The 25134-nt window shown below is 37.5% G+C and overlaps 4 protein-coding genes across 14 annotated transcripts in view; 2 read left to right on the forward strand and 2 right to left on the reverse strand.

The window, feature by feature from the left end:
* Positions 1-892: 892 nt before the first annotated feature.
* On the forward strand, positions 893-2252 carry LOC129728334 (uncharacterized). Its single transcript, XM_055686771.1, has 3 exons — positions 893-1137; positions 1430-1591; positions 1648-2252. Exons 1-3 carry the CDS (start codon positions 1071-1073, stop codon positions 1872-1874), a joined length of 456 nt encoding a protein of 151 aa, XP_055542746.1. The 5' UTR covers positions 893-1070; the 3' UTR covers positions 1875-2252.
* A 5002-nt stretch (positions 2253-7254) lies between these two features.
* LOC129732805 (uncharacterized) lies at positions 7255-16829 on the forward strand. The gene is made up of 3 exons (XM_055694077.1): positions 7255-7439; positions 7613-7795; positions 14806-16829. Exons 1-3 carry the CDS (start codon positions 7391-7393, stop codon positions 15027-15029), a joined length of 456 nt encoding a protein of 151 aa, XP_055550052.1. The 5' UTR covers positions 7255-7390; the 3' UTR covers positions 15030-16829.
* On the reverse strand, positions 8028-10499 carry LOC129732804 (uncharacterized). 2 transcript variants are annotated; one of them, XM_055694076.1, is made up of 3 exons: positions 10310-10499; positions 8621-10170; positions 8028-8558 (listed from the first exon to the last, which is right to left on the reverse strand). In XM_055694076.1, exons 2-3 carry the CDS (start codon positions 10166-10168, stop codon positions 8085-8087), a joined length of 2022 nt encoding a protein of 673 aa, XP_055550051.1. In that variant the 5' UTR covers positions 10169-10170; positions 10310-10499; the 3' UTR covers positions 8028-8084. The 2 variants fall into 2 exon arrangements, with proteins under 2 accessions (XP_055550051.1, XP_055550049.1); XM_055694074.1 differs by having other exon boundaries at positions 10237-10499.
* The window catches only part of LOC129732802 (probable G-protein coupled receptor CG31760), a 177562-nt gene continuing 167709 nt past the window's right edge, over positions 15282-25134 (reverse strand). For 9 of the 10 annotated variants that reach the window (XM_055694065.1, XM_055694068.1, XM_055694072.1 and 6 more), the window contains one exon: positions 15282-19279. The gene's annotated coding sequence lies outside the window, so the exon portion shown is untranslated. The remainder of the gene's footprint in view (positions 19280-25134) is intronic. The other variant, XM_055694069.1, reaches the window with a different exon arrangement.

Genomic DNA, 25134 nt, shown 5'->3' on the forward strand with positions numbered 1-25134 from the left:
AGATATTATCCTGTCACTCGCCCAAACCTTGATAACAACTACCGAAAAACGTGTGATTGAGCTCTTGCTATATTGAGTTATTGAACCAAACGTTTTTGTTTTTCAAATACATGAAGTTATATGCTGGGCTGGAACTAACCTAGCATGAGTTTTATCGATTAAATGTCAAACAATTTTCAAATCTAAAATTTTCGTTTGAATCGTTCTGGGCTCCAATTTCAGAAAGTTTCGTAAAGTTTGCTTTTTGCTTAGATAGGAAAATTTTACCAATTCGCTCAATTAAATGATTGTCTTGGTAGTGCAGCAAACAAAAGGTTGATTCGAATATGTATGAAATGACAGCGATTAAATAAAAGATATCCATTCTTTTAGTATATATTATTATTTATAACATTTTAACGTCTCAGCATTCAGAAATGCACTGTTAGATAAAATTGCAGCAAATACTAGAGTTGCAATTCTCTCTATTATTTGTTTTAATGGAATATAAGAATACCGTAGTCCAACGTCATGCGGTCGTGTCTTGAATACCACCCTCCTACTTTTTTCACAAAAGTTTGAAAATCTTTAGATCGAATTCAACATTTGAAGTTAATTTCAGTTCGACGGAATAACGAAAAAACTGTAAAATCTGTATTTTTGGAAATATTCTGTAATTCAGTAACACAAATTCTGTATTGCTTCCTTAATTCGAAAATCTGTGCAATACAGAAAAATCTTTATATGTGGCATCCCTGCTTAGCTGTGAACCGTCATTAGTCGGAGAAGTACAAATGTTCTGTATCAATTGACGAAGGGTGCGGCTTTTCATTAATTCCTTCTTGCACATTACTTCTGCAAACGCCGTTTTGACGTTTACGATTATAGCAAAACCAGTATAGCGAGGGGCCACTAATGCATTCGATCATTAGCACACATAGACATTGCTTTAAAAATTGTGTACGCTAGTTGCTTTGCTTTGAGCTAGAATTTAAGTTTTTGGGGTTTATATACCTCGTTTGCGTGCGGAATTGACTGGATTAAGTGAAAATTGTTTGTGTTTATTGTAATTGGTAGCAGTTTCAATCAGGATGGGGATAAATTCGGTTTATTTATTCATTTTTGGGGTTGTGTTTATAAGCTTCGCCGTGCAAATGGGTGTGTATACCATGATGATGCTCAATCGATCACGTATCGTTAAAGTTTATGTTTAGTGATTTGGCTAGAAATTGTGTCCAAAATTTACCTTTTATTGTTACAATTGGCCCCTAAATACAATATTAAGTTGTAATTCTCGTTTATTTTGATACATTTCTCATATTCGTGTCGAATTTGTAACGAATTTCTAGCTATTAGATGTAGAGATAAACCAGCAACAGGCTGATGTAGAGCATTGAAGCAATTAATGCAGTGGTAGGCTGAATTTTCTAATACAAGAGTACCGTTTCAGGATTTGCGATAAAATGTTGGGAGTGTCGATCGGACTCCGATCCGAAATGTTCCGACCCATTCGACAATAGTACACTGTCTATAACGGACTGCAGGCAGGTTGAACCTAAGGAGCATCTACCGGGAGTTAGAGCCACCATGTGTCGTAAAATTCGCCAAAAAGGTAAATTGCTGTGGTTCTGTTGCTGGAACATATTAACAAAATATGCCTTTTTCAAGTTCATGGCGAATGGCGTTACTTCCGGAGCTGTGCATTTATGGGTGAACCCGGAATAGAGGGAGACGAACGATTTTGTCTGATGCGAAGTGGAACCTATAATATTTTCATGGAATATTGCACGTGCAACAGCAAGGATGGCTGCAACAGTGCTGCACAGTACACACCTCATCTTCTATACATCCTCGGGGTTTCAATACTCAGTTTCATTTTTAATTGTTTATTTTAAGAATGTATTTTAATCTCTACCGCTCGAAATCAGATAAGTATTAACTGATCTGATTAGTAACAACATAAGAGTTACTAAGACTATCACAATGATAAAGTAATACCTCTGTGCTTTACTGGAACTTTCCATTACTATGTGCCTTTCCACTGAATAATGTTTTAGCTGTATGTTTTATATCTAATTTAAACGTTTTGTGGAGCAGGAGAAAAAATAATTTAGCCTTAAGCATAATTTACAAGAAACTATTCCGTCCCAAAACGAGTTTAGATTTTTAAATAAATATAAATTTGCATTTTATTTTCAAGTACAATAGAACTGTAAATATGTACTGTAGAGCATTTTTAAAAGTGCTTAATAAAGATAGTTTTTTCATACACAGTTTTATTTGTTTTTTTCAAGCATACTTTCTTCTTGCAAAAAAAATAGAAAATTCACTGTCGATATGGAAATCTTACAAGCTGGCATTGGTTGATGATTTTTGACGTTTATTTTCCTAAAAACTAGTAGAGCAAGTTTTGATAACAAGTAAATTATCTTTAGAATCAACAATACGGAAATGTATTTTCGTTACATCAATATTTCGCTACTAATTTGGCCATCAGAAAACTGCTTGTCTTGTGATTTATTCGGACGACGGAAAACTAGCAAATTTATTATAAAAAAAAGAATACCTACAATTCTATTTCAATAATTATACATACTTCATGTAGACGCAGTGGCGTAGCTTAACCGGGCGGAAAATTTGGCACCCCCCTTTTCCCATGGGTGTCACCCCCGCCAGGTTGCAGTGAAATCATTTTGTTACCCAAAATTGTGAGAGATATCACGTTCGTTTTCGATTTAACTAAATCTACCGATTTTTGAAAAAATGGTTGCGATTATTTTCTTGAAAGTAAATTTATATAATTTTCGGGGTTTCACAGTGACCTCCACCTAATTGATAGTTAATCTCACGGATATCACCCTATTGAAGGTGACACGTATGAAAATTTTCCTCATGGGTGTCACCCCCTGAAGGGTGACACCCGGGGCGGACCGCCCCCGCCGCCCCCACCACGCTACGCCAGTGTGTAGACGCATACTTTTATCAAGAGGATTTGAATAGAGCGCTTTAGTCAAGTGTTACCTGACTAGGGTTATGTTTGCTCAAGTGTTATCCGACTAATAGTACTAGATTGTAAACTCCGGTTGGAATGGAGGAAAAAGATATTATAATAGGTAATTAAAAGAGAAGCAATCACAATGTTGGCCTGGAAAACGCTGAAGTAAAACGTGCATTAAACTGTGCTATCTAAATTCAATTATCATTAAAGTATTTTAAAATCGTTTCTCAAGTCCAAAACTAGGAAGTAGTGTTCGAGACATGACCGCGCACTGATTCCAAAGCTGCATAAACGTGATCGAAATTATTTTGATCTAAGCAAAAATGATTTTAGAGCCATAGTGCCTTCAGCAAAGTTGATCCATTAATTACTGTCCTTTTTGTAAAGGTTGCGATTTTGTGATTAATCCACTAAACAGTGAGAAGCAAATTTTACAAAATTCACTTTGTTCGTCAAAGTTGTAGAGTATTCTATAATAAACCACTTTGTCAAAGGCACCATACTTCTATTTGCCAGTTTAAATGGACTTTTGTGGGGTACAACTGATTGCCACTAAAATCTTTTTTTTTTTTTTTCAATATAACATTTAGTAGTGATTTTTCAATGTTCTACTGTGTTGTTTGTCCGTTTGAGGCCCGTAATAAGACTTTATTCACTTCACTCTGATTTCACCGTGAAGTGACTCCCCACTCCCGTAATAAGCACCATAATGAAACAAGTCCGTCTAAAAATTAACTTGGGCACTAGGTTAAAGTTCTATGCTTTCTTGTTTTTTTTTTTTTGCGGAAATGGGTCCATTTTGGCAAGCTTTTCAAGAATCGCCATTAAAATCGAGGTTGTGGGAATCAAACCTGACTTTTTAAACGGCTATTCTTGAAAAGCATGCCAAGATGGACCCATCATCGCAAAAAAAATGAGAAACTCAAATTTTACTTAGGACTATAATGCGAATAGCGGCAGTTTGGTTTTGGACGATTTGTAATAAAACAATGCACTAATTTGCTAACAGATATCTTCAGAACCTGCAAATATCTGCATACTAAACCATTTCTATATTGAAGTATAAGTAAAACACCATTCAATGCAGATACAGGTATTTATATATCGTTGTCTCCCGTGTCGCTTTTCATGCGGTTTTTATACGCGGTTTCCGGAATTCACGCGTTTTTTTTTTACGCGGGTTCCGGAATTTACGCGGATTCCGGTTTTTTTTATCAAAACGTGTATTTGACACGGCACACGGATTTCGGTTTCTCTTCACTCGGATTGCAGAATCTACACGGATTCCGGAATTTACGCGGTGGTTTTTTCCGGATCTCAAAATCAGGACATGTCCTGCTAAATCAGGACGGATGGTATCCCTACTTTAGTGTATTTTAATTCAATAACTAAATAGATATAAAAGATAAAAAAAAACTTTCTTCGGTGAACTTGTGTGTTTTATTATAGTAAACAACATTGTAGCACATTGATTTTTTTTAGAAAATCCCAATGTAAAGTTATACTAAGAAAAAGAAAACGAAAACTTTATAATGGTTCATTAGAATTAGCAAATAGAAGTACGGTACCTTTGACAAAGTTGTTTCTTATGTTATGTGCCACATCTTTACTCGGCAAAGTGGATTTTTATATGAAAAAATGAGAAAAACATCAGCTTTGCTGAAAGAGGTTGGCGTTGAAGCTGTGGTTATTTTTTCAATTTATTAGTTTGCATTTGCAGTATTTGTTTAAGACGAAGGATTACGTCTAACCGCACTATATCGAGATCAGGGTTGCTATTTGTTGACACTCTTGAGTGAAAGTGATAAAAAGTATCCATAAACGTTATTTTTTACAATCCTTTCAGAGTTCTCCCTTCCCGCTTTTTGCATGGAAGTGAACTGTCAAAACACCTCATTATATTTCATGCGATGGAAACAAGACAACAAAATCAGTTTATCAGTTAACGAAGATTGTCAAGGCATCGGTTAGTGTCAGTGAAAAAGTGTTTCGGTGAAGTTCATTTTGGTTGAGTGGACTGTTTGTTTTTCTTTTTCGCTTTGAAGTGAAGATTATTTGGTTGGATTTGTCGTCAAATTTGATTCCGTAACCGTGAACGATGCGCGCGATCTCTTTATCTGAGTATAACAGCACGTTCCTAGGACGAAAATCTAGTGTATCTGAAAGAGTGCTGCGATCATTGGAAGTGAAAATTGAAAATGATTGGCTGTAATTTTCGAAGAATTTTGCTGGAGAAAATGACTTTTATCAGCACTGATCGAGATACATTCTGCGGGAACTAAAACCGCATTTAAAACCGATTTAAATCGGTAATACCACATACATAAGACATACGTAACACTCAGGAAGAAATCTTCCAAAAAAGTTGGTACAAAATGAATTACTCGAATGGTACCACGCTCTGAAGAAATCACTGTTTAGGTTGTTTTTAAGGCAGTGTACCTGCGCAGCCCTGCATTTGACTCGTTCTTACTCGAAAAATGCTGTATTGATTTTGTAAATAAATTTTTGACAGTTCTTTATGGGATTTTCTTTGGAGCTCGATAAGGCCGAGAAAAAGAAAATTCATTTTGTTCATTATTTATCGAGCAGTTTGACAGGGCGAGGTACGGAGTACTATGGGGCAACGTGTACCAAAAAAAAAAAACGCCAGTGTTACGTATGTCTTATGGTACTGCTTTGATCATGATAATTATATTACCAGAACATGTTTCGGTCATATCTAGGGAACCAATTTATTGATTTCGGTCACCCGCTTCGGTACCATAAAGAACCAAAATACCTTTCTTTTGGAGGATGTGGAGCTTAAATTGGTCAAAAAAATCAAGAAAACTAAATATGCAATCCAGCTTTTTACGCGCCATAATGGCAAACCATAAAATGCATAGTTCGTAATAAATTACCCACCCTTTTGACAACTCTGCCTACGTCAGTTTGAAGTCTTCATACATTTTATCAAAAGAAAAATAAATCTGGCAACATTTGTGTTGCTAATTTTTCAGAAACCGCAAATCTGACGTAAGCAGAGAAGTTCGCATATTACGAACACGCATTATAGCGACCGCGATTATGGTGCGTTAAGGTTGGATTAAACATAATCGCTCGTTTCTGGCATTTTGGGCAATTTGTTCTGAAGTCCTACGCACCGGAGAACTCAAAAATTATGTGAAGTATATTGAGAATTCTATTCTCCCAATCAAAAACTTTGTTTTTGTACTTCTTCTATCAGTAGAGATACCTAGTTGTTGACTCATGAGTTAAAAGCTAAAACTCACTTTTTGTTTGTAAAATTTCACCTAAGTTTCACAAATTTACATAGTTTATTGATGACCCCTTTAATTTCAGTACGTTTTTATAGCAAACGGTGACGTCAGCACTGGCACTGCTGAAAAGCCTGAACACAAACTTGACGTTTAACTTGCACTTTAGTTCTAAGACAAGACGCGACAGCTGGTCACCGTTACATTCAACCAATTTGAATCGGCTGCTGATTGGTTGAATCCGATAACGCAATCGTCACGCAGAAAATACAACGAGGTTACTTTTCACTGTAAAGCAGTGATGCTGGAGAGTCATAATTTAGCTATTATCATTGTTCATAAATAATGATGCAAAAGTATGCAAGGTACATGATATTACCGAGTAATGTATATCACTATTATAACTTTAAAAATGCATTGATAAATCGTTTTTTACTATTTCGGTTGAAGTCCAAGAAACTGAGGAAGAAATAATTTGGGTACCAAGAAACTTAGGAAGAAAAAATTTGATAGTAGAAGTATGCTTTATTGAACATAAAATAATAAATAAAAATTGAGTATTATTCGCCTATATATTGCAATTTTAATTTGTTTTATTTTCATTGACCTGCAGAAGTTGTTAAAAATAATCATTCTGGCATCAACGGTATGGAACGTTCAAAAAAATTTCGACGGGGATGACGGCCGTTACGAAAAGAAAAATAAGAAGCCAGCTGTCGCGTCTTGTCTTAGCCAGGGATACCAGATGTGCAGATTTGTCTGCAAAACGCAGATTTTTAGAGTCCGTGTGCAGATTTTTATTGATTTGCAGATATTCACAGATTTTCCATAGTTTCTGCAGATTTTTGTCAGAGTCTCCTTATATCTGCGCAGTTTTTCTCAAAATGTGTGCAGATTTTCACAGACTTTTACCAGCGCGAGCGAAATTTTTTCGAATTACCAATAGATTTTCTTCAAATTTCAATCAGATTTTTTCAGTTTTTCGAGCAGTTGCAGACATTTTTCAAAAACATCTGGCATCTCTGGTCTTAGCTTTAGTTCAGTATGAGATATGACTGTAAACATTCATGTTTGAATGTTACGCTTGCAGATTGTGTTTGTTTTGTGCTTTAAAAATTATAGAACCTCATTGTGAATCTCCCGCACTGTGAATATGAATCAATCGCTTCTATTCATCCTGCTAGCAGCATTGTTTGGCTCAGGTGAGTTAATGGTTTCTAAAACTTTAGCCGTCACCTACATGGCCAAACAGGTAGTAAATCGTAATTGCTTACGAAGGTGCCACTCCCATAAGCAGTGGCTTGCCTCAAGTTACCTAGTTTCGATTTAATTTAAATACTCTCACGCTAATGCGTTGAATGATTTCCCTTTGCAGCAATAGCCGTGCGCTGCTTTCAATGTTCCTCGCAGACCGATCCGAAGGGGGTGGACAACTGTGGAGCCTATAAGGCGTTCAACCGGACCCAGAATATTGCCATCGAATGTAACAGTGACGAATCTCATATGCCCGGGTCGTTTTGCATGAAGGTCGTCCAACAGAGTCCCAGGGGTTTTATTTGTAAGTAGTACATGCGGTTTTGCTATTTTGTATGTTAACGGGTGTATTAATGCTGAATAATTGATAGTTCATTTTTCTAAAATACTAACAATTGTTCTTGAGTTCTTGAGCATCACAAAGTTGATAGCAAAGTCTGCCGAAAAGGTGAGCAATCAAAATGTCTAAATCTGCCGTGTTGAAAAACAAAACATAGGGGGGTACTATGGTTCTCTTTTATGAAACTCAAATTGCATAGCGTTTCATATTTTATTTTTGCTGTATTTTATAAATTTTACATCATTGAGAAACCTCAATTCAACAGCTGCTGTTTAGAACTCTCGACAGCGGTCTGAATAAGATTTCGGTTGAACTTCAGCGTCATTATATTGTGCAATGTGTGTAAGGACATCCCCATTCGCTGCCTGTCTTTGAACATATTCATTGCATCGTAGCATTGGTTAAGAGTAACCGATGATGCATGACACCCCAGGGCAACCATCGCAAGCTCGTATAGTTCAGCATCCTCAAGTTTTTTAGTTTCCCAATAGACCAGATTGTCGGTCGCTATTGGCTTCCGAGTTTTGGTATTCGCCAATTGAATTAACTTCAACTTGAGATCGATCTGCGAGGTATCCACCATCATTGATTCGTTCTGACACTCTTCCTCGAGCATGGCTTCGAATTCATCCTCGGGGATTTCCCTAGAGGATTCTTCCTTGGGAACTGGTTCCACGGCGTAATTTTGAATACGTTTGAGTGTATTAGATATTTTCAACGCGGAATCCTGCAAAGTAGCAATAGATTATTTTTTTATTTAAAAAAAATCTGCACATGACGTTTACTCACAATTGCAAGCATTTTTGATTCTTTCGGATAATACGGCGAGTCTAAGAAGCACCAACGTTGGTCGAAAAGCAAAGCCACACGAAACAGGTCTTTTTCGAATAGGAATGCCATTCTAGCTTCCAATGCTTGTAAAATTGGTTCTACGAAACGGTTTGCTGGAGAAATCTTTTTAATTTTGTATTGACAAAGTTTAATGCTTTTGAAAACGTCTCCCATGGTTAGATTCTCCGTCTGCAGTGATTCCGCAGTTTTATAGATGGGCTCGTAAGCAGCAATGAACTCTTCAATGAACGTCCAATGGTTAGGGGTAAAAGCGAGTTCCTTTATTTTTACACCAATGTCCTCGTAGAATATTCTATACTTATAAATGCTTTCAATCATACTCCACAATGATCCCCACCGTTTTTGTATATCGCATTTAGGAAGTGGTATATTTGCCAGTTCGAAAAGTCTCCGATGTTCGGGCTGTCGCGTGGCCCCTACGATCATTCTAATAGCGAGTAGAGAATCGTCATTTAGTAAATTCAGCGAGTCCTGAACTATGAAGCACAATGTTTGCAGTCCACATTTAATTGTAGCACTATGTTTTTCCTCGTCAGGCAGAAACATTGTTTCTAGTGCCTCAATAAGTTGATCTGAAACGGCGTCATCCTCGATAATTGCCGGCTCGTATAGTTCATCGATAATGCTTTCATCAATGACGTCTAGCGCACCAACGTTTGGTTTAATATCGATCTTCGCCTTGGTTGAATTGGGCTCATTGCTTTCGACGACCGTAACGTAAGTGATATTGTCTAAGATGTTACTACTGGCATCCTCAGTTTTAACTCGAACCATTGCAACTTTTTCAGGGTCGCATTTCACCCAGTTTTTTCCACTTTCTGTAATCCAACAGTACACATTGCACATGTTTATTTGATAAGATTCCAATACCGCGTCTATTCGACTTTTAACAACTTCCAGTGACTGTGGACTGCTTACATCTTCAACGGAAAGAGTTCTTGTTATGAATTTTCCCTCATTGATATACTGAACATTGATGGCTAGTAGTTTTCGCTTGCGGTAAGATACGACGTCGAATTTGACGCTGAACATTCTATCCTTCAGTTCAGCTGCTATCAGGCTTCTTATTTGTGTAGTAACAACGGAAATCAATTTGTTGATAAATCCGTTTGCGAACACGATACCCAAATTTTTTGCCGCAGGACCAATCGTTTTTTCAAACGTTGCACTGTCGAAAAAATCGAGCGGAACTGAATGAAACGCTATCATCTCCAGCTGCCCGGTAAGGAATTCGTCGTGTCCGGCAGATTTCGGACTTGGACTCTCGTGGCCATCCTGCATTTTTGACTGCCTTTTGGAATACCCCGTCAGTCCGATTTGCATCGCTACCTTCGAATGCTGATGAGCTATGTGTCTTCTCAAGCTGCTCTCTATGCCTTTTAGTTTACTTTCGCAACTTCCAATGCGGCATTGGTACATGTTTTCATTTGGAATTAGTTTAAAAAAGCGATCCCTTACAATTAATTGATACCTTCGAAAAGCCATTGCTGAAAAAAACAAAAACACTTCAGTTTCGTTCGCACTCGCGGTTTCGACTCACACTGGGGTTATACTTTGGAATGTTTATTGTGCACAGCAAAACAAGAATACTACTATACTTTTTAAAGCAGTAGGCTGGGATTATACCTGTTTCACATGAAATATTTTTCACGGTAAAATTTTCAAGTTTTGTTCATAGGAAACACAGTTTGTTTCTCAGTTTAACTCCGGTTCAGCGTTAAACTCTACGTACACACGTCGGATATGTACTCTTTCCCTCTTCCAGTTCATGCCGATCGATAGCACACAAACTTTGGCACGACGAATGTTTAAAGATGCCAGCGGTGTGTTATTTTATCCTCGCTTTCGCCGTACACGCTGTCATGTTCGGTAACTGGCAGTGCTCATGCAGACTTGAGATAATGGGAACGATGTTGTTAAAATTACGACCTATCGAAACATAAATAAAGTCGCGATAATACCATGAATGCAAGCATTAATCGTTTGGTTATTTAAAAATTCACCCTGAAAATCTATACGTTCAAGAACAGCAAAGTGGAAATTTCAGTAAGTTAAATCGGCAACCTTGTAGGTTTGTTACGATGATTCAATTTAAATGTATTGGTTGTAGCCATTTTACTTGCTCTCTGTTTTGAACCACACCTCGTTGCTCTCGTTAACAGTAGGTACGGGTGTGTACACAGGCCGCACATACAAAGCGTGAGCGTAAAAACATGTTCACGATGTTCAACATTGAGCGAAGCTTGTCTGCCATCTATGATATTTACCAGAAACGAACGGATGCTAGTATTTAATACGTGCTTTGCATGTGATGTTAGTTTTCTCGATGGCTCATTTCGTTTCACTAGACGTTATTTCGTGCAAAGTGAACAGAAAGCTGGTTAATAAATATATTATGTTTGAACCGAGTTTCAAAATATGTCGAAATTCTAATGAAAAGTATACTTTTTCAGTTCACAAAAATGATAGAGGATGCAATATTTGAAGAAAATTGATTTAAATAAATCAACACAATCTGTTTTTTTCAGAACACAGGGTTTGTACCGATTTACTTTTCAAATTTTAGATGAATCGATCTACTTGCAAATCAAATAAAAAAATTTTAATATTCATTTCTATTTTTCCAGTTTCAAAATATTCATTTCTATTTTCCAGTTTCAAAATGTGATCCAAAACGATTTTGGTTTTGGCGTTTTTAGAATCGTTTCGTTTTCGTTATCCTAGTGGTTGCAGAATTACACTAGCTGACACGGAAACTTCGTTTCGCCCATTTAGTTCTTCATTCAAATAATTTTGAATATTTTCAATTGATTCCATATACATCCTTGAGATTGACCTTGCGATTTATTTATAGTCTGCAAATGCATGCCGAGTCGGATATTGGCTACGTTAAAACTCAAAAGACAAATTGTGTGAAAGGATTGATTTTATCGGAATGAGAACATTCTTGGCTTCCGTACGTCATCTTGATTTTGAAAATACCCATATTGGGTGGTTTTCAGTCATTTTGAGCTGTTTTCCAGAAACAGGAAGTCGTTATCTTAAATTTCCCCTCTTCCCTCTTCAGACTATGTAGGGGTTTCAAACTGACATAGAAACCTCTCCTGCCCCCTAAAAATTCACACGTTAGATTTGGTTCCATTTGTTTGATTAGTCCCCGAGTTATGCAGTATTGAGCGTTTGATTTGTATATGAGCCCTTCCTTCTAGACGAGGGAGGGGTGTTGAGCTTGCATGAAAATATTTTTTTCCTCTAGCAACCTTCACATACCAATTTTAGTTCTCGAGTTGTGCTGAAATTTGTGTTTCATCTATATAAGATCCCTCCCTTCCAGAGAAGGAACGGGTGTCCAGCAACCATGCAAAAATTTATTAACCTTGAAAACTTTCACATGCAAAATTTGGTTTCATTTGCTTGATTGATTCTCGAGTTATGCAGAAATTTGTGTTTATTTAGATACGTTTGTATGAGAGCCCTCTCTTTCAGAGAAGAGAGGGGTGTTTAGCTGCCACAGAAATATTTCTTGCTCCTAAAACCTCCACTTGTCAAATTGATTCTTGAGTTATGCAGAATTTGTGTTTCATGTGTATGGGACTTCCCCTTCCAGCGGCGGAAGGGGTCTCAAACCATCATAAGAACCTTTTCCGGCCCCTGTTTACAAATGTGCTTTTCGATCGGTTTAGTAGTTTCCTAGTATATATGGATGTTTGAGACAGAGAGGACTGCATTTTTTCATTTGGGTCATTCCGTACAAAGCGACCACGAAAAAGCACAACCTTGGACACGACCATCACATAAAAACAATATCAACGTAGATAAGTACAACGATACACCGTGCCCCAGTGCTGAGTCGAGAAAATTTCCAGCTCGAAAAGATCCTCGACTCGATCGGGAATCGAACCCGATATCACAACCGTGAGGGAGTGCTAGCCGACCGACATCGCTGAGAAAAAAAAATGAATTTGTTCTAATTGTTCTTTCTTTTTACTGTTCATTTTCGCATTCTCGTAAACTGCATACATTACCCGCTTTACTAAACTTATAAAAAGATATGTTAAATAAAATTATTAACAAGTTCCAGCAAAAAATCGTAGCAATCAACAATTCCATTTTATTCATTGTATTACGAAGACAGCAAATATACGTTTATTATGGTGAAGCTTAGAATAATAATATATCATATAACAATTTTGAAATTTTAAAAGAGATTCTGAATGAATCTTAGTATATAAACCAAAAATTCACAAGCATTCGCAGGCTCTTACTCTTCTATGAATGTGCATATTTGGGAATTCACTCTTTCGATCCTATCCGGTCACGATTATTTAGTGAATATCGAAGATTGAATTAAATAAATATCCATTGCAAAAATTTACAATTCTTGTTGAGTAATTCATGGTAATCATATTTGTGAGATGGACTTTCAATCACCATCAGCAGCAGCATTTCAGTTCTTCTTCGATTGCACACGAATAGAAATTTACGAACAAAGTGTACCACTGCAATACGAATAGTACCGCTGCAGTACGAATGATACCGCTGCAGTACGAATAGTATCGCTGCAATACGAACAGAAGTGTACCGCTGAAAGGTACGATTAGAAAAGTACCGCTGCAATCATAGATGACGAGAGACCTGCGGCTCTTTACCCCACTGGTACTGTTGCTTTTACCGGCATATTTTCTTTCAAGACGTCAGTTTTTATTAGGTTCTGAAAGAAGGTTGAGAAATTGTTCAAGAATGGGGATTGTTTCAAACTTTTCGGAAAACTTTCACCTTTGAGACATTATATTAGTCTAAGCTCATGGAAGCAAAAATAAATTGACCTATTGGGACGGGAAGACTCTGTCAATTTTTATTTCGATATTGATACAGAGAACATCACGAAACGGATGGTGTCCATTCACGTCGTCTGTGCCAGGAATGCTCGCATGTAATTGGTTCATTGTTCGCGTAAATTTGTCATTGAAACTTTTTATCAATTTTACCGCTTAGCAATAAAATCAGAGTGATAACTAGCATATTACAAAATTGTTGTAAAACATATTGGTTATTGTTATCCATCTTGTGGTTATGCTGTTATTAACGTTTGAAATCTGACGCAACATTTGCCAGTTTCATTTCCTATTTTACAGAATGCACCCCAATATAGTAAACAAAGACGTAGTCCCACGTCAAAAAAAAGTCCCTCTTATAAATAAAACTGGCTGGAAGGGCGCACAACGAAATTTCTTCATGGAATTCACAAGTGGCGATATTTGTCAGGAGGAACGAGGCTCAGTATAGTAGAGCAGTGAGCGTGTTAAAGGAAGGGTAAAATCATATGACAGACAAGCACGGATAAATAATAGGCATGCAGCGATATTGCTGAAAATATATGTGCGAGATACAGCAGATACCTGGGCCCATCTCACAATAGATCAACAATTTTGGTCGCAGTGAGGAAGTTCATACAAGGTTCATTTCGTTGGTTAAAGGACTTTAAGTTTGGGTTTATTCTCAGGCTCTTCCACACAAAAACCTACCTCCAGACCTAATAATCACTGGTCTAAAGCTTCGATAAGATCATAGACTAGCAGGAGAATATGATAAGGTCGATAAGGAAGGAAGTAGGTTACTAAGTCTGAAGGAGAAGTCAAAAAGCACTATAACACGGAGCAGGTGATTTCTCAATAGGTAGCACTGCAAAAGGGTAAAAAAATGTGAGAACAGCAAAAACGTCCGGACAAAGCCACAAAAGATCAAATAACTACTGGTCGCAGTGGAGTCCATACAGAAAAAATACTGCAGTTATATAATTAGTAACTGTTGAAAATTTAATTTTCATCTATTTTTGCATAAGTTTTCTCATCCTTACTGAGGAACTGTTATGATTTTGCTTCAAAAGTAAGTTTTTATTTGAACTTTGTGTACGACTTATGCATACGGTACGAATCACGTATCTTGTATCTTTTGATATTTACAGTTGTTTCAGGGACAGATTTTACCTAAAACAAAGTTGATGATCATTTTACCGAAAATATTACTAGTTGATAAGGTTTTAAAAATCGAAAGATTTTTTTTCTTTCAGGTAACCAGTTTTTAACACTTCTCGAATAATTTTGAATATTTTTCTATTCTAGGGGACGGTCGGTGGCGTCAGGTCATTCGGCGATGCGCCTCGGTTTCCGAGACCGGTGTAACTGGCGTGTGCAACTGGGGAGTTTACGAAAATGGCGTCTACTGGGAGGAATGCTACTGCGCTGAGGATGGTTGCAATCGTGCTGGCAAATCTGTAACCATTCCGACAGTTGCGTTCGCGTGTCTGCTAGGTTTAAGCCTAATGGGTAGTCGATTTTTCGTCTAGAAAAGCTGGACACATTACGATGAGTGTAATGCTTTAATGTAAGAACATTCGGTTAAGTAAGGCTACGATTATGGACAAAACGAAAGCACAGTTACAACTCTATTACCGTTACAAAACATGTGCCTGATCTAATGTAAATCACATTCCGTCCATTTTTTTGACAAAAGCGTACAAGATAAGTTTTGATAAAACCATGATTATTACACTAGACAATTTTTAAGTTGATCATTTCGGATGACAGCAACCCTATAGTTTTGTTTTTCTCATTTTATTTTACAAATTTATTTTCGCACAGCATATCTTTGATTAAACACTTGTACATTTATTTTGTTATTGCTAATGCTAGCTCAACTGGACTTTAAATTCTGATAATATTTTACTTTTTCCAACAAATTTTATCTACTTGATTTAGTTGCATGTTGATGTTTATAATATGGGTTTTATTATATGAGTATAACTCTATAGTCCTCTTGAATATCTAACACTTCCATAAAATCTATTCACCTAAGGATACACGAGGAACATAAACGAAGGATATTTTTTTAACTAATCTTCACTAATTACAATGATTTGGGGACGTTTGTAACACACATTTTAGGTATAATAAAACATGAAGCATCCCCATTTAAGCAAATTTTATCGCCACACGTGTTTTTTTCTGTTTTGTTTTTGTTTTTAACTTCTCCTAGTCATAGAAAAGCAAAGCCTTGGTGCTACATTCCGTATCGGAACTCGACCTCCTGTTTATTATACACAGACTTCGCAGCCAACTGTTGAGTGTACAGGACAATTGCGGGGCTAGCGCTACGATCCTACTAACACTAACAGTCTCTCCCGAGCCGAGACTCAAACATACGACGACTGGCTTGTTAAGCCAGCATCTTACCTCGAGACCAGCTGGGAGAATCTCCTAGTAATTTATTCACCAGAAAAATTAGCGGTCTGATATCATCGTTCACGGAAGCCCATCATCATGGTTTCGCTTTACCCACTTCCGTCATGCAGGACCCAAACCCGTCGTCGCTCTGCTTAGACTGAGGTTGAAAAGTCGCTGTGCACCGAAAACGAAGCGTTAAATTAAAATCCAGATTATGCGCTTTAATTCCTAGCGGCGATGACGATCACACATGACATTGTGATCTCGGATAATTCTGGCACGAGGAGATAAAAGGGAAAGGATACCGCGAGTAATAGTTGCAGCGGCTTTTGTAAGTGCTTTGAGGCAGATAGGCTTGCATCGTTTTTAATGTTATGCACTGAATATTATTTTTTTTCGCTCTGTTCTTCAAAGAAGAAGAGTTTTCTGTATGGAGTATGCTAATATTGATTTTACATGGTATTTTATGCTAGAATCACATAATGGCGAAGAAGTGTTACTCGCGATGTTTGTTCGTTTTCTGAAGATTAAGTTTTTTTATAATAAATTAATACTAAAACTAATTCAACTAATTAGTATGTTTTTGAATTTTTGTATTTTAAATTCAGTGTTTGACCTTTAGGAACTTGTTGCTTGGAATTGTTACACTTAGAGAAAATGCTACACTCCTGGAACTTGACAAAGTTCAAATCATAGATAAAATTCAAAGGTTCTTACAATTTCTTTACTAATTCTATTGAGAAAATCAAAAATTTTAAATATCATTTGATAAACATTGAGTTGGAACGATTATCTCACAATATGACTTAACCAAGGCTGAGAAAATTAGCTATACATTTAGGACGAATTTCGATAACAATTACAATTCCAGGTAATTTTAAAGTATGATAATATCAACTATAACTGAGTATAATTCATTATATGTAATGATACCGATTTAGGCAAATAAACTGTTTCCTGTTTTTTTTTCTACGGTGGTTCTTAAGCAATACAAATTTATTCGGGGGTGAACGATAATTTTCCAATTCAACAAAATCACTAAAATAATGATGGTCATCTATATTACAAAAGTTTTGTGAAATGCTCTCTTTCTATCGAAACGAGAACTCATCTGTCGCCCATCCACCTTCAAGCGTAGAAACATCCTCCAAAAACTGACTCCGGCAGTGATGAACGCCTCCAATCTGATTTCCCAGGAGCGCAAGTTTCGCTCTCTGTTGGGACTTTTCTGCTTCTAACCGCTTTAGTGAGACCCACTGATTTACCTGCTGCTGCTGCTGTTGATTTGAGTCCTTCGGCAAAGGAAGTAAACTTCAAAGCGTTACGTCCACTTCTGGTCCTCTTCCCGGGTCCCAGGTGGACCGGCTGGCTATATTCCTACTCGGTTCTAGTATGTTTAAGAAATTGGTTTTATATATTTTTAGAATTTAGTTCATCATGCTGTGAGGGAGGAAAGCTAAAGCCAGGCCTACGGACTAGACTAGAAGTGGACGGTGAAAGAACGCAGCACAGAGCCTTTTGGCTCCCGAGGGTCATTTTCTCTGAAACACCCTTCGCGTTGTATTTTTTTTTTCTTCTTCGATGACATGGGTAAACCTCGCGGTCCACATAATGTTATGCACAATTCGCAACATGATGGGAATGCTGATACATTGGGTTCGCGAGGCGTAAAAAGGTCGTTCTAAAAAAGGTAATTACGGTTGACTGACTTTGGCAGCGAATCGCAATTCAACTTGAATAAAAGCGTTAAACATGATGAATTGCCACTTATGTAGCACGACACTCCTATTTGCGTTTCAGTAGGAAATACCCGCGGGGGACAGTGGAATACAAGTTGAAATTTGGTAAAACATGAGACCACCTGATGGGTTACGCTGTTCTTGATGCCACCATCAAATTTATCTCCCGTCTGGTTGCTGTCCATCACTGCGTTTGTCAGCTGACATTTTTACGACAGCTGAAAGTGGTTGTTCTGGCTAACTGTTGAAATAAAACCTTCTGGTTTGAATTAGAAATTTAAATTTTTCACTCACAGAAAAGCATATTTAAGTTGATAGAAAAACATGTTTCATTTGACCATGACTACAAATTTCACTCATCCATTCGCGCTCTTCGTCCTTCAGGAAACGTTGATATTTGTTTGCCAATAACCGAAAGACTCAGCGCTGACGGTCAGACATCGGGAAGGGGTTCTGCTTGCGGAAAGCTCTTCTAGCGAATCATTTCCGGAGAAATTTGATTTTGTGTGTCTCGCATTATTATCACATCAATTTCCCTAACAACAAGTTTTGCTCACCTAGACTGTCTGTTTTCGCTCTACTCCAGAGATGACATTTTTATTGACTTTGTTTTAATTATTTATTTTGACCGCCGTTTATAACGTCGAAACATTGTTCTAAAAAGATTTTTCTAAACTTACATCATTTCAACATGTCAGCAGTTAACGATAATTCACGATTTGGTTCGTAGTTATAAAAATTTGTTTTTTTTTCTCTTGTAATTTGATTAGTATGAATAAAGTTGATGAGTTTTTTGAAACTAAAAGCCAAGCTATAATGCTCAGTTGAACTCACTTACAATTAGAGATAGTGAAACTGACATCGAATGGCATTGTTTGTGCATAGAGTTTTCCTTACTGAATAGATGATATATTCATATCTAACTATAGATCATCATCGTGTCAGAACTTTCGGGTGGGTTGTGTTTATGTTTCATGCTCTTTGGTTTGTTCTGGTAAATATTGGATCAACAGCTAAGCCGTACGGTATATTTTTTTTTCATCAGATGAGGGTTTATTTGACACTTGGACAATTGGTTTATGGCTTTATATAGATTTTATTGATGAATACTGTCACAGTTGCATGCTCGCAAACACTAGCTGGATTCGATTCTGTCTATAAATCACTAGGATTATTCACAAATCAAATATAATATAGCTTGTCTACTTCTATCTGATATCTCGGCATTAGCATCTTTAATGTTGGCTCTACCCTGTGTTTGCTGCAAAAAGTTGGCAAGCAATAATGATTTCATTTCGGTTATTGTCACATTGCAATTGACTATAGCCAATTCGGGAAGTACGGCTACCGAGAAGGACTCAACTGCCTGAACTGGTTTTACCGTGTATTTTTCCCACGAGTATCAGGTTTCGTTCCGGTAAATCTGTCCCACCGCGCTCGGTTATGGTTACTGAAGTTCAGAATAAATTATGGGTTCTCTTTTGGGAACTGTTAAACACGAAATACGCGTGCTAAATTGAATTTTGATTTAATTACCGGAAGTCGCCTACCTTTTTACTTACATACTTTGGGCTGGGCGTGCGGTGGAGTGGCCTTGGCATGTGAAGAGTAGTTTTCAGGGAATCTGCTGCATGCTAGATGGTGAAAGTTGAAAAAAACAGAAAAGAATAAATTTAACATGAATACGCAATAGAACTGAAGATTCGTACTGAAAATTTCATTGAACTCCTAATTTAATTAATAGGTTGAAATTCCATCGACACCAGGTGCTTTCATATTTTTAAAATTTCAACTAACTGATTTATTCTTATTCAAGTTAGTTTTTATTATTTCTGCAGACAACAATTCCTGGTAAGAAATTAAATTTTATTGATGTGTGACTGCATCTGCTCAGAGACTTACAAAATTCAAGTTCGAACTAGAAACACTCTCAAAATGCCGAATGTCGAATCTTCTGTACATTTTGCTCCCAAATATATTGACTCATCACTGAACTGCCATTATGAGATTCTTCAATGAAACCAGAAATTTTTTCGCAGGGCGTCGAGAGAATGATCCGACTTCAATACCACGCCGTCTGATCGTCCGGCTCGGTATAAGAAGCATCGAATTGTCCTTCCTCCCTGGAGGCGGTATAACTTTCATAACGCCGCTGGTATAACATCGCCAAACAAATGACAGTGTGCATCTCTGCGACGCGCGAGTGTCATTCAACCATTTTTTTATGCGCGAGATCCTATGGTCGTTCTACATTTACGAGCGAGAGCCTACTGCGACGCACACTATCGGAACGAATCGAATGACCGTACACAGACTCCTAAAAGGGCATTTTGGCATAGGTCATTTTAGAGCTTTCAAAGCATTGTAGCTCAGAAACCTCTGATTGTACAGAAACACTGTCTGAGGGAGAGTTGTAGGGAAAAAATGGAAAAAAAGTAAACACACTAGAAAAACATTTTTTTCCAGCACAAAGACTTCTAAATGAACACTAAATTTTGATATCCCTTTCCGACCAAGCCCACACAATTGTGTAGGTTAAAAATAACAAAAAAAAAAAAACCTAAATCGAAGTCACTTTTATATAAAAACACTTGTTTGCTCTGGTTTTTTATTTTCGTAGCAGCTGCGATGTTGACTCTGGCATTGTCAGCGATAAAACAATTTGACGTTAATAGAGGGAAAAGAAGGTTTTGTTTCAATCATCTCCTACAATTATGTGGGCTCGGTCGGAAAGGGATACACAAAAAAAGAGAAATCTTGCGAAATATTAGATCTGAAGCAGCTCATCTCGAAATTTATTTTTGTAATTTTTTGCTACTACAATCGTCAAACTAGTGATAATGATTTCATTAGAAGATTGAATAGATGGTAGGTCCAACGAATTGCTTTCAATATCGCACGCTAGCGTGTAGGGCTAATAGCGGTCTCGATCAACTAGATTAGTTGAGTTTTTAGCACATTTTTCATGTTATAGGATAAGTACAAGGATACACCGTACCGCTGTGCAGAGTCGAGAAAATTTCTAGCTCGAAAAGATCTTCGACCTGATCGGGAATCGAACCCGACATCACAACCGGGTGGGAGAACTAGCTGACCGATATCGCTAACCACAAAACCACGGGGACCACTGAATTGCTAGAGATTCCCAATAGTCTGGTTGAAGGTTGGGTTTTCAAATGCCGTTTACACGTTTCAACAACAAATCCAACCACGCGAATGACATTGTTGGTGTAAAGTTTTTTGAAGCAGCGATGCAACTTTAGTTGTTGCTTGTTTCTTTACAATTTCATCGTAGTAACAAAAAATGTTTCTCAAAACCTCGGAATTTCATTAGTTTGGGTTTGAGGAGAACATCCTTCTTGTAAATTTTAGGCATCTAAAAATGAAATGATTTGGCTTATAGCGGTTTGACAGGCATTCTCATCTAATTTCATATCGTTAAATGTGATAAATTAAGAATTAATTAACTGTTAATTGTCACAAGCTGCTTCTTTGTTCACGTGCAACGGCCGAACGGTAATCAAAGAGATGTCAAAACTTGGCATGGCCAAAATATGTTTGCTTCAGAAAGAGGCAAACATATTTCGGCCATGCGTTTAACCACTTTTTCAACTTATTCCAACATGTTAAAGTATACAAACTGTTTCTATGACATTTTATTGATGTTACTACAACAACGAATTGTTTCATAAGCATACATATTTGTTACAATAGCTTCCGGACGTTAACTAGTATATTACCACTTCCTCTTGACTTTGGGTTGACTCAGCCATGACTTTATATATGTATGAACTAATTCCAAAATAATACTACCTAGAGCCAGTTTTTCGCCGGAAATTATAGTGTAGTATGATTCTTAGGTGTGTTATTCTATGTTGCATGCATAGTTTCTAATGTTCATTGAATTTATCAGATAAAATGCGTAAAATGTTACCGAGTGGGCCAAAATATGCATGTGGGCCAAAATACCCCCGTTACCCTAGTACTCCGTTTCTTGCTATTAAACTCACGATTATTGTAGTACATAGGTGTGGAAAACGCATATTCTCTATTTCAGTTAAAAATATGTGGTCGTCCTTATAAGGACGGTTGGTTTTAGTTTTAGCAAAATTGGGGATATGTCGTCGGTGCTTCCCACACAGAAGGGAGATCCAAAATCTAGCATTGTGGAAGGTGCTGTTTACTCTATTGGTCCGTCGTTGTGGAAGGCAGCGAGATATTCGAAATCGTTGCCTGCTGCAGTTCTGCTTGCTGCTGGTCAATCCATTTCGCATTAAACCAACATCTTGGAACAGCGATCGGATATTCCGCCGCTGATATTCGCTACTGATATCCACTGCTACTGCTACCAATGGTACAGTTTTTTTTACTGTCTCCTAAGGATATTTCCGTTGCTGTTTGTTCGTGGTACCTATCGGCGCTAGCAGTCCGGTAGTCACATTAAGAACGTATTGGCAACAGAGCATCACAAAAGTGAACGAAAAATGTACTCCGTGTGTCGATTCGGCATTACTTGGAGGATGTCTTCGGAATTGCGAATGTAGAAAATAGAAGAAGCTGTTTTTATTATTATTTATACAGGGTGGGGAATCGTTATATGGAGAAAACGAAATTTGATAGCAGAAAGCCAGAACCAAGTTTTTTTTGTTCTATTTGGGGTCCCAAACAATCCTGAATTTATTGGAAGTCGATTGGTTTTGTCTCCGCTTGGCGCATTGCATTTTAAATTTATATGATGATTTGTATGGAAAAACCAACTTTTTTGCATTTTCCATTCTAAAGAGCTCAGAATGGCTCAAACCATAGGTTTCATGACTTCATATGGTAGGTTTTTTGATACCTAACAACTTGGCCGAAGATACTAAAGAGCTAGGGTGTGCCAAAAAAATACTAGAGCTGTTCAAAGTTGAGTATGTCGAAATTTATGTTGCAAATCATTTTTTCTGCCAACACTTCCAGTGTACCGGCGTTAGTCAGATTTCCATCAGAAGTAACCTCTGAAACACGTTGTAAATTCTATTTACGCCTAGAATTTGACCTAAATTTGTTAATTTTTTTTTTTTTTTTTAGAAAATCTATAACGAGCGTCTTAGCAGAGTGATTGAGATCAATCAAAGAAATAGTTATCGGTTTCCGTTATACTCTACTAAATTTAGTAGAGTATAACGGAAACCGATAACTATTTCTTTGATTGATCTAAATTTGTTTGCTTGGTCCAGCTGAGTGTATAAACTCGTTACGACAGGTTACTTCTGATGGGAATCCAACTGACGCCGGTACATCGGTAATGTTGGCAGAAAACAAGATTTTTTGCATTTAAATTGACATACTCAACTTTGAACAGCTATGGCTCTTTTTAGGGACATTCTAGCTCTTCAAAGTCTTTTGCAAAGTTGTTAGGCATCTGAAATACTATACTTTAACATAATGTAGTGCATTATTAGAACATTATTGAGCTCTCTAGAAAGGTAAATGCAAAAAAGTAGGTTTTCCCATATGAATTTTCATACAAATTTAAAATGCAATGCGCCAAGCGGAGACAAAACCAATCGACTTCAAGTAAGTTTGGGGTTGTATGGGATCCTAAAAGGAACCAAAAAAAACTTGGTTTTGGAAAATCGATCATTTTTCCCCACCCTATTATACAGCCGTTCGTGTCCGCACTACAAAAACAGCGTGTTTCGGCAACAGCCCGAATGCACCGGAGACATTTTTTCTCTCTTTTTTTTCATTTGCCTATAATGGATGTTGTGTGACGGCTGTTAAAAAGGCTGTGGGAAGAAGAAGCGTAAGGAGTCAAATACAGACTGCTCGGCAACCGGCTAACCGACAGCCTTCGTGTAAAGAAAAGCAAACTCGGCAATAGAGCGGCTGTGCACTGAAGAATGTATGTATCGCATACCGAATATTATAAGCAACCATACATGCTATCGTCGACATGGAAATAAGGTGAACAACAAAGAAAAAAAAAACATTTGTGTATGGGGAACTAGACGGCAACTTTACCTGTCGGCTGTCTCTATTTTGCCAATACCACTACTGTCATAAAGGGACGCTCTCGGATATCATCAAAAACCTATAGTCGCTTAGTACATTTTTCCCCTGGTCGCTACTGCTGCAACCCGATGCTACTTTTTTTTTTGTTAGGGATTAGAATAACGTTGTCCATTGATGTAAACTTTTGTAATATATAATCCAGTAAATTGCTATACGTGTCCCTTTTGCAAATTACAATGACCACTATTGTTGAGTGATCAGGTACCTGCATTGACACGCTCCCAGTCAGGTAAAGTATGGTTTATGAAGTCAATCACCCACCCAGGATTCAAAGACCTCGTTGGGCTGTAAACAGCCACTGACAAGAAACCTTAGTCTGCGTTTAAATGATGTTCCACAACTGCACAGCAGATGTTCCGATGTCTCGCTTTCCATATTACAAAAGCGACAGATATATTCCTAAACCCGGCCAATGTTCTTTAAATGATATCTACTCGGACAGTGCCCCTTTTACAAGACCGACAGATGTACAAAGAGCTTTTTTCTTGAGCTCTAAATGATTTACGTTTGGTGTTATAAATCTTTAAGATTGGGAACACTTTTTGACATCCAACCAAATGGTTAACACCTTTTGTTCCTCACAGCGTTTAAGCTCTATTTTCACTGCACAGTTGGATATACCGCAGAAAGATTCTGGGTCGATTAACTGTGACTAAGATCCTTGTTTTGCAAGTTCCTCTGCCCTTTCGTTCCCACCAATGCCACAATGTCCTAGAACCCAATTCAATTTACTGAGTTTGTTTGACACAGCTGTCGCAATGTGAGAATACATTCCCAGACAACCTTATGTGTACATTTCAAAGCACCAAGTGCTTTAATGGTTGCCTGTCTGTCAGATAAAATACAAATATTCGCGTGTCTATATTTTCTAGTCAGACAATCAGTCACACATTCAATACTTGTAAAAATCTCCGCTTGAAACACTGTAGGCCAGTGTCCCGTTGCAACTGAAATATTGCTTCCAGGGCTGAAGATTCCTGCATCAGTTTCTGTACCTATTTTCGAGCCATCTGTGAAGAATATCTTTGAGCAGGGACGGATATCAGGAATTCCGATTTTCCAGTCTGTACGCGACATTTCGCATACCTTGTAGGAAATATCATAGTTACCCTAAGGTGCCATCCAGTCTCCATGATTTCTCAACCCCTCCCTCTTTAGAAAAAAATCAGTATAGTAATATCCACTGCCGCTGTCGCTACTGCTGCTACCTGATGCTACATAGTTAGGACCGTCCTATTGGCCATCCACTAGTAAACTGATTGGTTTGAGCAGAAGCAGGCTCTTACATAACCCAAACAGTTCATTCTCGGTTAACTAGGTATAATATTCTTTGTCATTATTTAGACATATCGATTAATGAAAAAAGTTTAAAGAATTTCAAATGTTAGTCTAGTTGATTTTTTGAATAATGAAGTATGCAAAGTTGCTTAGT

The sequence above is a fragment of the Wyeomyia smithii genome, chromosome 3, assembly GCF_029784165.1.
Source record: "Wyeomyia smithii strain HCP4-BCI-WySm-NY-G18 chromosome 3, ASM2978416v1, whole genome shotgun sequence".
Lineage (NCBI taxonomy): Eukaryota > Metazoa > Arthropoda > Insecta > Diptera > Culicidae > Wyeomyia > Wyeomyia smithii.

What these genes read in the sequence shown, in the direction of transcription:
- LOC129728334 (XM_055686771.1), top strand. Translation starts at nt 1,071, where the DNA reads ATGGGGATAAATTCGGTTTATTTATTCATTTTTGGGGTTGTGTTTATA. An exon ending in AAGCTTCGCCGTGCAAATGG is followed by an intron (nt 1,138 to 1,429) that starts GTGTGTATACCA and finishes GTACCGTTTCAG; the next exon opens with GATTTGCGATAAAATGTTGG. An exon ending in TCGTAAAATTCGCCAAAAAG is followed by an intron (nt 1,592 to 1,647) that starts GTAAATTGCTGT and finishes GCCTTTTTCAAG; the next exon opens with TTCATGGCGAATGGCGTTAC.
- LOC129732805 (XM_055694077.1), top strand. Translation starts at nt 7,391, where the DNA reads ATGAATCAATCGCTTCTATTCATCCTGCTAGCAGCATTGTTTGGCTCA. An exon ending in AGCAGCATTGTTTGGCTCAG is followed by an intron (nt 7,440 to 7,612) that starts GTGAGTTAATGG and finishes TTCCCTTTGCAG; the next exon opens with CAATAGCCGTGCGCTGCTTT. An exon ending in GAGTCCCAGGGGTTTTATTT is followed by an intron (nt 7,796 to 14,805) that starts GTAAGTAGTACA and finishes TTTCTATTCTAG; the next exon opens with GGGACGGTCGGTGGCGTCAG.
- LOC129732804 (XM_055694076.1), bottom strand. Translation starts at nt 10,168, where the DNA reads ATGGCTTTTCGAAGGTATCAATTAATTGTAAGGGATCGCTTTTTTAAA. An exon ending in AATCAAAAATGCTTGCAATT is followed by an intron (nt 8,559 to 8,620) that starts GTGAGTAAACGT and finishes GCTACTTTGCAG; the next exon opens with GATTCCGCGTTGAAAATATC.